The 14408-nt window shown below is 39.1% G+C and overlaps 1 protein-coding gene across 2 annotated transcripts; it reads left to right on the top strand.

Annotated features, from left to right (window-relative positions):
- Positions 1-847: 847 nt before the first annotated feature.
- On the top strand, positions 848-12861 carry LOC145463691 (transcriptional regulator Myc-1-like). Of its 2 annotated transcripts, none has more exons than XM_081447471.1 (3): positions 848-1450; positions 6574-7148; positions 7358-12861. In XM_081447471.1, the coding sequence occupies exons 2-3, from the start codon at positions 6575-6577 to the stop codon at positions 7816-7818; spliced, it is 1035 nt and encodes a 344-aa protein (XP_081303597.1). In that variant the 5' UTR covers positions 848-1450; position 6574; the 3' UTR covers positions 7819-12861. The 2 variants fall into 2 exon arrangements, with proteins under 2 accessions (XP_081303597.1, XP_081303596.1); XM_081447470.1 differs by lacking the exon at positions 848-1450 and adding an exon at positions 1888-6272 and having other exon boundaries at positions 7358-12860.
- The last annotated feature ends 1547 nt before the right edge of the window (positions 12862-14408 follow it).

Here is a 14408-nt window from a genome sequence, read left to right as displayed (position 1 = left end):
TGTCATTTTTTTGCAAATAAGAAATTAAAGCTTTAATTTCTGTAGAAAACTTCCCTTGGCCGTCCAGGGAGCGGAAAGTGATCTTGGCAGCCACCGATAAAAGGAAAAAGTCTACAACGAAAAAAACACTTACTTCAATATTTGCAAGTGACTCCCGGTTTACTATGTACGCAGGAAACTTCCGGTATGAAACCAAAACGACATGTAAAAGGAAACAACATGGACAAACAAAACAAGAACTATACATCGATTGCCTCGAAAATAAAATGTAACAAGCGGCTCTCACTGAAAAAGGTGACTAAAATCTTTATTTTTTCTCATACGATTAAAAACCTTTTAAATTCTTATGTGATTAACACATTAAATGCAAAAAAAAGATGCGATGATTAGTTGAAAACTAACCCCTTGAGCCAACAAGTTTCACATTTTCGTGATTCGAGTTCGTCACAATCTAATTAATTAACCGGTTTCTTTGAACTTGAGCAAATATCAATTTAGGGCTACTCAATAGCTTAACTTAGCCATCTTCTCGCACAGGGCTTAAGTTTTTTGTTTCGAAACTAAGGAGGCACTAGATTGGTGCGAAAGTGAAGTTTCGATGTTGGTTCGAAAGTGAAGGAGTTAATTATCGTGATTATCCCAGTCCCAGACGGATACGTGACGTCATGTTTGTGTTTGAAATTCCTTTATAAACACAGGCGTTTTAAAAGCTCAAGACAAAACAAAGTTACGCAAACAGAGTTTTAATTCAAACAATCCAATCCACCAAACTGACAAGTCAAGATGGTGAATGAAAACCAATAAATATACGGTTTGCACGCAATTTCACGAAGTCAAAACAGGCGCCCGACAAGTTGAAGAAGTGTGTGATTGAGCAAACTCCGGACCCGTCACATGAACACAGTTCATTTCAACAATTCAAGACATGTGTCTTTCGTTTTTAACAAATCTGACTGTTACGTGTCGTTTTGGAATGTGAATGTTAAGTGCGTTTTCTTTTCAGTTTCTCCAATAATTGGTTAAAATGACTGTTTGCTTTTTAATATTGCTAACACACAGGCATCCCGCCCAGATTTCTTAAAAGATTTCAAGGGAACCTCCATACCGAAGACTGCTGAGAGAAGCATGATCCTGCGTGCCACGACTGATCATCACAGCAGGCAGAAAAAAACTACGAAGTGTTGTTCAAACCTGTTCCAAGCCGACAAAGTATAGCGCGGATATTGGTTGTAACCCACGCGGATTAAGAAAATAAATAGAGGAAGAGGTGTTTATCACGGTTATCAGTAACAGTTGAACCATGACAAAGAGCTCTTTGATTGACAGTAACAATACAGTCATTTCGTTTCGTGTGTCAAACCCTACCACAACTTATATCACAGCCGTCCTGCTGCATGCAAGGAATCAGTTGGTTGGCATCTTGGACTACAACCACATCAACTTAATGAAGGTAAATGACTTTTCTCTTTCATATAACTATATAAAAGTATGTGAAATTTGAGGGAAAATAGCCCCCCAACTTCACACTTTGATTAATCTGATCCTTGTACCGGCCCAAAGGTAGATTTTTTTTTTTTCAGTTTCTATGTGAGAAATGTTTGCGGTACGGGATCACGTAAGCGAGTTTTGATTCATTTTCTTCTCATACAGAATTAAACTTTGATCATATTATGTTTGATTTACGGCCAGAAAAAGAAGAAATCATTGAAAACGTAAATGTTCGGGTCAATTAAAAAAAAAAAAAAAAAAAAAAAACCTTGAGTTACATTGTTTATCATCTCTATTTGTGTTTTATTTTTAAATCATTCAAAATTTCTGGCATTTCTGCAAATAAGTGCTAAATGCCAGGAGTTTGTTTCATGTAAACCTTCAATCACTGAGAAAACTTGTTTTTACTAGCTAAGTTTTCAAACAAAAACTTTTTTAATCACCAAGAATGATTAACTTGTAACTTCTCATTTCAACTGATCAACATGCCACATTGTCAAGGAGACCGTGAGTAAGGAGAAGCAAATAAAATCATCAGTTAGGATATATTAGATACTGTATCCATCAAGCCTGGAGTAAAAACGTTTAATTTTGCAGCTATGGTTTGTTATATTTTGCTTTTTAATGTAACGAGTATTGTTTACTCCAGTCTAATTCAACTAAACAACCATGAATAAGGGCGCGAAAAAAATTCAGTATTGTATGTTGTTCTTGCAACTCACGTAATCCTTACGGATCGTAATCTTTGAAATATATTTTTTTTAAATAGGAATTTCGTCTGTTCGTTCCTTTCTTTATTGGCCGGAAATCGTAGCAGCATGACTGTCACGTTTTAACCGCAAATTTTTTAAAGGCGGGAAATGAGGGAAAATAAAACTGATAGAATGATCAGTGTGTGGGTTTAAATAAAACACATATCAGCTTCGATATAGCTCAGTTATTTCCGTTTTACTGTTCTTTGGAATATTCTTTTTATGGAGAGCAATATACACTTTCTCATAATGAACACCGTTGAAGTTATTAGCGGAAACTATGCGCACGTGTAAAGCTTGAGGTACTATTTTTACCGTGTGTTTCTATCTTACACTCAGGAAATTTCTCAAGCGTGTCGGTCCTTCTAAGTCATGAGTGTTTCACGGTTTATTAACTAAGCGAGGCAAAACCCTCTTGTTTAATTGTTCACGACTTTCTTGATTAAGATTAATGCTTGGGGTATTGGTAGATTAGTCGATTATAGTACTTCAGATATTAGACCTTTTGTCGTTGCTAATAAACTGCAGCAAACAGTACTGATGACGTAGGAAGCGGTACGCTGTGACTCCTCTCGACAAAGGCTCAGGAACTACAGTCAGTCACTGCAATGAATAACCTGCCGGCCTGCCGCCAATGTGTCCCTGCCAAGTACTTGTTTTCAAGTGATTAATTGAATTCGGCTTTCTAGAACTGTCATGCTCGGACAGACATACCGTATGGCGGGAAATTCGGTCATGTAGAAAACGGATGTTTTACATGCAGCGCTGTATTACAAGATTGGCCGTTTTCAATGCATCCCTGGGGGTCATGGTACAGATTCATTCGACACGCATGCAAAGGCAAAACGCCCTGTGACTGTTAACACACACAGACTCACTGAAATGAATCATCGACATAAGAGAACATACATGACTAGTTACGCTCCTTTATTGGCGATGATTGGTCGCTGAAGAATGTTATCTTCAAGAGTAGGTATTTATAAATATATGAGTTCGCTTCTTTCAAGGGCTCTACATGACAGCAGAGGTCAAGTTTTGATAAGAAAGCTGCCGAGCGGCTAAATGTTTCTCACAGCTTGCACGCAACCAAAATATGCATTGGCAAGATTTGAAATTACAAAGGAAAAACAGAAAACTGTTGGAAAGCTGTTGAACTGCACTGTTGTTCAATATTGTTGTTGTAATTCCAAAGATGAAGTGAAACGCGGTGAGAATAGAATGCTTCTTAGTTATGTCTTCATTCAGGCTCACTGATGTGAATTTAACACAAGCACAATTTAGACCAATCCAGAAGATAACATTGCCGAGACCTGTTTTTTTAAAAACGTGACCTTTTGTACCGTTCCGTGTGAGAGAAAACAGCACAAGGAAACGAGAGAATGTTATATGGCAAGCGCAAAACTCACCGTCCTCAGCTGCACGTCAAAATCTTGTGGTAAAATCGTAAAGCTGTTTATCCCGTCGGAAGTTTTCACCAATGTGATTTTTGTTATTTGTAATAGTTCATCTAACTTGCCATTGTGATTTTATTTGTTTGCGTTTAGGAATTTACGATCTAAGTATAAATTGTAATTGTCGCAGATTTTTTCGAAAATTAAATTTCCTATCGTAGTTTTTGATGCGCCTGCTTTTGTCACAATTTTTTGGCCGCGTTTCCTGTCAGCATCTTGAGTTCGTTTCAGTAGCGTTCCGCTTTTTGTGACGTGAAAAAACGCAGGCTGCGCCAAAAAGGTTTCTTTTTCTACATTGCAGATTACTTAAGTCATGTTTTATTTTGTCTCATTGCAAAATATTTAATCCTTTACATTCGCAATTCCAGGGGCGAAGATCAAGAAAAACTAAGGGAAAAGAAAAAAACTTTAAACTATTTCTTTAGCAAACGGAATTGTCACGAAAAAATTTTGAGGGGAACGTAAGAAGAAACTATAGAAGATGTTATAACTGACAACGAGTAAAGCTGTCTTTGTTTGCTAAGAATGTTTCAGACCCAAGTGTTTTCGTAAAAGCCTTCTACTAGTATGAATCAACAAGGAAGACTTATTTTTGGCGTTTATTTAAAGTATACCCACAATATCACAAACTGTAAACGAGCCGGCTTGTATTGCCATCAAAACATAATATTTATAGCATGTTGTAATGCTGTACAAGTACATAACCTGCTGCAAATTACTTTTGTTATATTGATTATCACCTGAGTGGAGACTATCAAATTTTTGATTTGTAAAACAATTTGAACCTTGTACTCAAGTTAAGTTGAGCAATATTACTCTGCGTGTATTTCGCAAGACTAAGGGTACCACTTAATTGAATACATCAAGTCGTTGCCTGCAAACAAGCATTTCTTTGTGCACTTGGTGTCAAAAAAGCGTAAAACAGGAAAAGTTCCATTACTCGCGGTTTTTCATGCTTTCCTCCGCGCTGATTGAAGTGTAAACACAAACAAGAGCTTATCATGTTGTCCAGAAGAAGGCCGTGGGTGGCCTCGCTGTATTGACAAGTCTGAAATTTTAGGTCGCATTTGGGATAAAAAGACTTTTGAATAACAAACTCATCGCACGTCAAACAAAAGCTAGCGTGATAACTGTCAAGGTCAGCTTGTTATTCCGAAACTACAATGTAAAACAAGTTGTGATTTTTCTCTGTCAAAAGCCACTGGTAGCTGCGCTATGTATTTTTCGGCGGGCATAATTCGCTTTCGTTTATTACATGCTTGGTTACCAGTGAATATAGTTTAGATAACCCATTTGACCTTACTTTTTTCTTCCATTCAATTACGTTGGGTGATTTTTGTTTGTTATAGTCAAAATCCCGACCCTGTCACCGTGTGTCAGTCATATGAACTGCTTTCGCGGGAAAATGTCCTTGGGTGGTAACTTCCGGTGGACTCAGAAGCGCGTTGAGGCAGGAGAATCCAAGAAATAAATATTTTGAGTGGAATATCTGAGTTGATAATTGCATCGCTGTTAAAAGTAATGCGGGAAGCACTTCGCCCTAAATCCTTTTTGCACCTATTGTCTCCATACACTAAATCTTCGTGTAATTACTGGATCAGTACAATTTATTGTTAATTTCAAACCTCGGCTATTCTATCGAACTAGTGCACATGGAATGACAAGCATCTTGTTAAAACCAAATAGTTAATAATATCAACATTTAAGAGAGCAGACTTGAAATCTAGATGCTATTTCTCCGAAAGCATTTGGCTTATTTTGGTTTGGCTTTTCTTATCGATAAAGGTGGTTTCCGGTTGACTGGAGAGAAAAAATAGGCTATTCTTTTGATAGCCATGGTTTAATCCTTGGTCTCAATAACTTGAACATGACCTGCCGTCTCGCCAGCTGTAGTTTTAAGTATTTGTTCGCGAACAAATTGTTTTCGAGGTTATAAAAGCCGAATAAAATGGCTAATGGTCTCCTGTTTGTCTGCCTTGCGCTTTCCTTGGAGGCAATTTTTTTAAGGGAAAACTTTCATCTCTAAACATTGGCAAAGTATTAGGAAATATTTTCTTGGCATTAGTCCACAATAAAGTTGTAAATTAGGCATCGATCAGAAAGTGTGATTCTTTTGTTTATGGTCCATGGCCCAGGGGAGAGTTTTGAAAGCCGTTAAAAATCATAAACAAGACATCGTTCTTTCTACTGAAAACGGAAAACTACAAAATAAGCCTTGCTAGCTGAACCTGTTCTCATTATTCCTGTTAATCAGGCTCAGCAATTTTGAAAGCGGAACAAATACCTTCGAAAAGTGGCCTTTTTACAGTAAATTTCACGCCTGCAGCTCGCTCGGCAAGGAATAATCACGTGTACGCGTGACGTTGTTATAGCAACGTTAATTAGCCTCGCTTTTTGATTGGTACAGATTTTTGTTAATATATTCACATGAATTTCGCAGGAGAATTGAAATTTGCTTTCCGCGTACGCCCCGTTCTTTTCTTCAGCCGCAGAAATTCGGGCTAGTTGCCGTTGGAAGACCTCCAGAGGAATCCTCCAGGCACTTAAACTGCAGAACTGCAGTCTCCCAGAATTTCATAAGGTAAAGAGGCCAAAAGGCGTCTCGATTTAGTGTTCGAAGTTTGGAGCTTTGCACCGTCCCAAGTTCATTCATTCATTCATTCGCTCTTTGCAGAACTTTAATTTGCGATTTAAATGGCGAGTTAATCTCTCTGAAAAAAACATTCGAGCAGCTCTAAGTTTCTAGTTCTAATGTATTAAAAGTTTGATGTCTTCAAAATATATGGTTAGCGTAAAAGGGAAGGTAATTTGTGATGTAATCGTTTGTAGATTAGTTGTAGTATGTTGAATGTGAGCTTATTTCCGCTTCTGTCTTGTTGTAGAATGGCTGTTCAAGTCGGATCCTTGTGCAAACCATTTGCGCTGGAAAACGACCCGGACGCGACATACTTCTTTCACTCAGAAAAAGACGAGAACGAAAGTGAAGGATACAGTACACCAGTCCCAACTCATGATATATGGAAAAAGTTTGAACTTCTTCCAACACCTCCCCGCTCTCCCTCTCGATCGCCTCCACATTCGCCGGTCGACTTCGATTCATTCGAAGGTAGCTACTGCTCAGTTGCTGATACCCTACAAATTGTGACCGAGAAACTAGACGAGGATAGCTGTTCGCCTGCACCCCTGGCCACTGTGGAATTCTCTCTGTGCAGTTTGAAGTCGAAACTCATTCAAGATTGTATGTGGAACGGTTCAAACGGTATTCGTTCAAACTACGAAAGTACGCTGGATATTAAAGTCCTTGTGAACACTGATGATATTTACGAGACTCCTTGTTCAACTCCGCCGCCAGTTGAATATGTAAGCTCCGATTGTGTGGATCCAGCAACAGTATTTCCCTACCCTATAAACGAATCACATCAAAACTTATGTGGATCTCATACTTCAAGCGATTCAGGTAAGTGAGCGAGTCTGTCATTCATACTCCAACCAATTTCCTGTTAACAGTTAAGTTGAAAATCAAAGTTAAGCTATAAGCTTGATTATTTTTCCAAAAGTAATGATTTCCTGCAGTCCTGTGCAATCGATTATAATTTTGTCTAAGTGATTTGATTTTCTTTTGCCATCGGTCTAAATATTATTTTTTTTTATTCAACTGTCCAACAGAAGAAGAAATCGACGTTGTCACTATCGAGAAACCCAAGCGAAAGCGTTTGCCGCAAGTTACTGATGAACCGCCGGCAAAACGTTTTAAACCGGTGGCGATGAAACCGAAAGCGGCTGTGTCGGCTACAAGTCCAACAAAAGAAAGCAGAAAAGATTTTAAACGACAAAATAGCTCAACTTCAGACGAAGAGGGAGACGTGAGTAAAAGAGCTACTCATAATGTACTTGAACGGAAACGAAGGAATGATCTGAAGACAAGCTTTCACATTCTCCGAGAGGAGGTTCCAGAAATAAAAGACAATGAACGAGCTCCCAAGGTTACAATCCTGAGAAAAGCGAAGGATTGCGTCGATAGACTGAAAAAGGACGAAATTCGATTGCTTGCAGAACTTGACAAAGAACGCAGGAAAAACCAAGAACTATTAGACCGATTTTATGCGCTTGGACAAAAGCGAAAATAACTTATTGTTTACTCTGCGCTATTTTCATTCGCCTTTTACTAACTTTACTAAGACTGTATATAACCTATAGCTATAAGTATATATATAAATAGCAAAGAATATGTTTTTGCAAAGAAAGCGTAGGTTAGTCGCTGTTTAGAAATTTCGGACCAATATTGGTTTAAATTACTTGTCTGATCGCAAATGTGTATCTTATACCGCTTGTAGCGCTTCCGCACCGTAGAAACGAATAATCATTCACACTGAAGGTGAGAAATTTTTGCGTTGTCTCAACGCCAAATTACTTCCGATTCGAAAACGGTGAAAGAAAGAAGGATTTTTCTTCTTCGAAAGTAACTGTTTTCCATTGAGATCATAGCTTTGCTGTTGATAAGTGCTATTTTTGACCGTGATATTTTCAATCAATGGATATAATTTGCATAAATTGCGTCAACGCGCGGGAAAAACGCGGATAGATTTCCATAAATTAACGTCATTGTAGAGCTAGATAAGGTTTCAAAGTCCTCATGGACAGTAGTTGCTTGATCAGAGACAAAAGGAATGTTAGCTATGTTATGCTTTGTTAAGTTTCAAACAGAATAGTCTTGATACCCATTTTTACTGTGTAAAACACTGGTTGGCCGTTTTCGGCTTTGGTGAAATTTGGAAAGTTTAAACTCCGTTGAAAGTTTAGTAATTTGAGCCACAACGTTTTGAAAATATGATTAGAGTGTTGTTTGTATTTAGTGGAAAACCCTGTTACGATGAATGCTTCTCACCAATCGTTCCTCTTATGAGTAGTAAATCTTATGATTTATATTTAATGTTAACGTTTAAGGGTGACTTTGTATTTCGCAAGGGTAGGCTTGTATCACTGTACTGAGAGTTGAACTCTCAGTCTTTCTAGGAAAATGCTGTGTAAACACTCGTTTGCTTTGCAAGCAAACAGATATTAAAGATCACAACTTAGGATTGTCTAAACCCGCTTTGTAAACTCGCCGAAATTCCGGAGACGCCTTGAGATGGCTGTTTCCAAAATGAATGAACGGTTTCTTGGCGTCTTATAACTATATGATTATGATAAATTGTTGGATGCAAGTCAACTTAAACTTAAACATTAAAAACAAAAAATTGGTCACTGTTCGTTTAGTTTATAAATATCTACGAACTGCGTCAGCTTCGCTTTGTTTGAGGGCAAAAAGTGTAACAAGATACGCTGAACGCGCAAGGTGATTGAGGCATGAGGCGAGCGTTCTTTCTGGTGCACAAATAAACCTCCTGGGGGTGGAAACGTCGCATATTTTTAGATCGCTTGGAATACCTTTCTTGACGCTTAGATCCTTCACAAGCCGGGTACTGATCTTCCAAGGCAAGTTAAAAATAAAATGCTTTGTTATTTGTTTAGAACAATTAATTTTCATAATATTTTTGTTTCCATAATCCAAATCCTCTAGCCGAGTGCTCATTTTATTGCTTAACAGTTGACGTGAAAATATTTTAGCCGATGTGACTTCAATACAAATGGAGGTCAAATTTTTGGGTTGAGCGAATATGAGCAATCTTATCCTCTTTGTGTAAGACCGTGGGAAAACATCGATATCACGAATCAAGGAAGTATGCAGTGCATTCCACTGCACTTACATATTTCCGGTTTTCCAAGAATATCATGGATCATTGCGTGCGTGCCTTTTATTTTAATACGCGTGGCTCGAGTCTAGCGCCTGAAGCATCATTGTGCGTGCGTACAATGATACTTGAAAGTTTATAAAACCACTTGATTCTTACCCTCTCTGGTTCATATCTGGTTGAAATCTTCTACTGAAGATTGTCAAGAGGAACCCGCTTGTCTGTCTGTCTAATAAAACCGGCATGCTGCGCTATAACTCGCTCAGGACTCGATGACAGAGACAATCGACTGGCCTGGTCATATACTGCATTACAGATTGCAGATCATCCTGCGCACTGAGTGAAATCCGATTTGTCTAAATGGTTTTAAACCTGGCTCAGCTGGTGCTCGTTGTCAATTTTTCCTGTTTTCTGACCAAAGGAAGGGTGCGGGAAGCCATTTTTCCGCCACGTTAAAATTGTTTGTTTATAGTCGGATGTTTGATATCAGTTGCGGGTAGAAAATTGTTATTATAGTATCGCTTTTGAAAAAGAAAACTATCGGACAATTGGTGTTAAAACTTAATTCGTTTTGATAAAACCTTGGAGATACTATTGAAAAAGAAAACTATTTAACAATTGGTAGAAAAGCTTAATTTATTTTGATAAAACCTTGGAAACGTAAACTGTAAAAAGCTGTCTAGATTGTGTGACAAGGTAACGCAATCTCATTACAACCAAACTTGTATGGAATCTGTTCTCTGCCTAGCATTTGTCAGACTTAAAATGCAAGTCAATGTTAAGACTTCGGCTTTTTATTTCTGCCATACATACATAATAAGTAAGGTTCTTGTATTCATGATGTCTGTGCAGGAAAAAAAAAGTGTTTTAGGCTCACTTCCGGTGCACAGTTCTAAGATGTGGGTGGTCGGTGAGTTGGCGACTGAGCAGACTTCAACACGACGACTTCACATCATGCTGATATCAGTGGCCAACATAAACCACAAAACGCGTCTGGTTAATTTATCCCGAATTTTCAAAGAAACGTTGGTAGATTACCATCTTGTTTGCGGGCAGCTCTCTATATGAGATCTTTGTGTTCTATTCACACAGAGAACAAACACCGCGTCCTTCTGGTTGCAGATATCTACAGTTTATCAAGCCCGTGAATAAACACAAGCCATGACCTACTACAAGATAACCTGCCTGATGTAATATCTGCATGCTGTTTTAAATAGCTGCATATAAACAGATTGCCCGCATGTAATCACAGCGATACAAGAGGGTTACGCAATTGATTCTCACCGGCTCCGTGGTAGGTGGAGCATTCTTCACAGTGTTTCGTACATAACTGACGAGCTTCTTAGAAGCATAAACATTTATTCTGGCTATGACACATACATTCTTCAAGTAATACTCTCCATCTAAGTGAAGAGAAAATAAGGCACTATTTTACAGTGGGAACTTTAAAAGTGACACTGTAGTGATTTTCCAGCCCCGGGGGTTGGGAATTTTAACAGATAGAAGTCCAACCAAACCCGCAACTCTGTTGGGTGTTCGGTGCAGTGCAGGCCTACGAGGAAAGACCAAAATTAAGCGGCTGTTCTGAAAAATTATCTATGTAATCCCGCCCATAAGGTTCAGAAATTAATTTCTTTTTGCTCAGGTCGTATCCTCCACGGCCACGGCTCCCGCTACGGTTGCAGTACTGCTGAATGAACAAAGGAGTGAAAAAACATATTAGTTCTGGTTGTACATGTCATGAAACACAAAAAGAAACCGCAAAGATTGTCAAGTAAGGTGCAACGTCCAAATACTTCGAAAATTTATTGGTGTGTCATTGTTCAAACATTTCTCATCGAAATAGTCAACGGGGTTTCCAACCGACAAGACGCATACTTGTAACATTATTGGCACCAAGGGGAGTAAAAATTACAACTTTTATCCCGAGACGAATATTTTCACACCCTACCCATCAGGGGCGTGGGAATTAACTAGCATGAGGTCCGTTTACCGTTTCTTCGAGAAAAGCGAAAAATACTACAAGTAGTTAATTTTTTCACAGTTTGTTTTTCCGGATTTTCATTTCAGAAAATATAAATGCTTGTTGGTAATAATTCCGAGAATTATCATAAACATTTGCATTTCAAAAGGTGATATGCTTGTGGTCGCTAAATTTAAAATATTATGTTTATAAATAACGACGGCCGCCATTGACAATTCCATGCAGTATATAGAAACAACGACTGCATACATGAATACCGGAAGTCCTGGAAAATGCTTTGTCTCCAGGGGCCCGTTTCTCGAAAGCCCCGGAAACTTTTCGGGCCCGTAAAGCCATTTTCAGTCCATCTGCATCATTCTAAAAACGGAGAAGTGTATACGCCTGAAACTTCTTGTATGAAGGGAACTTCTCTTCATATAAAGAATATGTGAATACAACAGCTCTGTCGTAAGGCTCGAGATTTTGCTATGGTTTTACGGACCCGAAAAGTTTCCGGGGCTTTCGAGAAACGGGCCCCGGAGCCCTTCGTTTCTCATGCCAAGGCCGCGTCGGCAAAGAGAAACGAAAAGGGTTATGGGAACGAGAATGATCGCATATTAGATTGAAAAAGTAGGCAGGCGAAAGAAAAACGAGTGGGGTTGGGGAGAGAGCTCTTCCCCTTCTCTCTCCCTGACCCCGCTCTTGTTTCTCTCGCCCACCCGTACCTACTATCGAGGAGCAATAGACTGCAAGGCTGATACTACGTGAAAAACGTTTCGAGACACCAACATGACAAGAACCGATAAAGTTGGATCGCAACAGTGGAAAGCTGTTTCGTCCTTCTTGGGGCTCGTCAGCACTGTGTCACTGTAGCGAAGATATGTAACGCCAGTCTAAAAGCCAACGCACATAAATTGCAAAATGACCCGTGCACTATATCAAGTTCCGTACTTTGAACTCACTTGCGCTCTTGATATAGTGCACGGGCCATTTTGTAATTTATGTGCGTTGGCTTTTAGGCTGGCGTTACATGAGAAAAGGGAGGTTTATCCAGGCCAGGCTATCCAGGATCCGATTTGGATGATTAGCCTAGTGACAAAGAAACGATGCCCTTGAGCCCCCTTTAGCTAAAAAACACAACACTATTGGTCACGTGACTGATAATTCTAAACTTTTAGCTGCAGCTAAATGAATTTCAGAACCGGAAAGAGCATGTTTCAAATAACAAGAACACCAATTTTGCGGTGGAAGGTTGAGATTTAATGACGATTTGAATACTGAAAGCCGGGGGAAGCTTTGTCCTCCTATTCTGTCATTAATCACTACCACTATAAAAGGAAGCTGCTAGCATACAACTATTGGAGATAGAACGAGGTGTAAAATATTAGGAACAAAGGAAACTTCTAGGCTCCTAAAACGAAAGGCAAAGATTTTATTGCAGCTTGAAAACTCCTAAAATTTCTAGGATTTGTCTAGAAAACCACTGGAGCGTTACCGGAGGCAAAGCGACTTCTTCCCATACAACTCCTTCTAATTTCTAATGTCCATAAAAATTTCCTCTTATGAAGGATATAAACCTGAAAATTTTCATGTAAGCTTTTTTGTAAATGTTCTTTTCATTTGTGATAACCTTATGTATTACAATGTCCAAATCAACGTTTTCTTAAAAGCACGTCACGTGACCAACTGTTGCATAAGGCCTAATAATCATAACTGTTGTATCATTTTCAACCTTCACGAGCTCAATGTCCTGGGGGAAGTACTTGACTCATACTTGGATATGTGGGTTCAAAACCGTAACGCTGTTTACTCAAGACTGAATACCAAACCTTGTGTAGGACAAAGAAATCGAAGCCAGAAGTTAACCCCGGCATAGTCACTCCATGCTCCAACGTTCGGAAATCGAACTCAATTGAACCCAATCGAACTCAATCCGTGGATTGAGTTCGATTGAGTTTGGCAATTGAACCAAATCAAACACCGAACTTTGTGTGAGTTCGATTTCCGAACCATTCGAACTCAGTCGAACAAATCAAACTGAACCGAACTGAATTCATTAGATTGTGTTCGATTGGGTTCGGCAGTCGAACTCAATCGAACACAATCCAAAGTATTGCGTATGTTCACTGAATAAATTCGCTTGAACAAAAATTGTTGTGTGGTCTCGAAAACATGAAAAACACGTATTATACTAAAGCATCTTGAGCCTCGAGGAACTTGTTTTTGATTTTCAACACCAATTTTACAAAAAAATCAAGAGTTCAGAAATCAAATATTCGATTTAGTTCGATTGTCCAACTATTTTTGTGTGAGTTCGATTTGATTCGATTGCCGAACTCAATCAAACTCAATTCCTGGATTGAGTTAAATTTAGTTCGACTGAGTTCGATCGAAATACAGTTCGATTTGGTTCGATTGACTATGCCGGGAGTTAACTTAGACTACGAGTAGTCCCTCTTTCACTTAGTCCGTCGAGCGAGACCGTAAATAAACCGCGATGAAAAAAAAACGCGTGAAATCCTGGGGGCGAGACGCGCGCGCTTCTCGCCCCCAGGAGTTTGCGCGGCCATTTTTTTCTCGCAGTTACGCGCGACGGACTAAGCGAAAGAGGGACTCGTGGTCTAAAGTTAACGAGATTGGCAGCCATAAACCTGAAAATTATCTGGACCTAGTTGTTCAAAGGGTGAAAACACAATCCACTGGAAAAATCACTATCGGTGTATAAGTGTTGACAAAACAAACTACATTATCCACTGGATCATGATTTATCCAGTGGAGAGCGTTACAGCCCGATGTTGAATTGAAGGTTTGTTAGTTTGTCACGCAATCTTACTTCCCTACGAACGCTAGGGAATGAGGATGAGTGCGAGACGGGCCACAAAAGGCTATTACAATTCTCTCGGATTACCAAGTACTAGCAATCGCACAAGCATATCATGTTTAGGCAGTTTCAAGAAAGCCGAGCGAGTGGTGTTCGCCCTTGTGAGATCTCCCTCCACAGGGCACGCAAGTATAAGACTCT

The sequence above is a fragment of the Orbicella franksi genome, chromosome 12, assembly GCF_964199315.1.
Source record: "Orbicella franksi chromosome 12, jaOrbFran1.1, whole genome shotgun sequence".
In the NCBI taxonomy this organism is placed as follows: domain Eukaryota; kingdom Metazoa; phylum Cnidaria; class Anthozoa; order Scleractinia; family Merulinidae; genus Orbicella; species Orbicella franksi.
This window is presented reverse-complemented; position numbering and strand designations above follow the sequence as displayed.

Coding starts and splice junctions, on each gene's coding strand:
- LOC145463691 (XM_081447471.1), top strand. CDS start 6,575: ATGGCTGTTCAAGTCGGATCCTTGTGCAAACCATTTGCGCTGGAAAAC. Junction 7,149..7,357: donor TCATACTTCAAGCGATTCAG/GTAAGTGAGCGA, acceptor ACTGTCCAACAG/AAGAAGAAATCGACGTTGTC.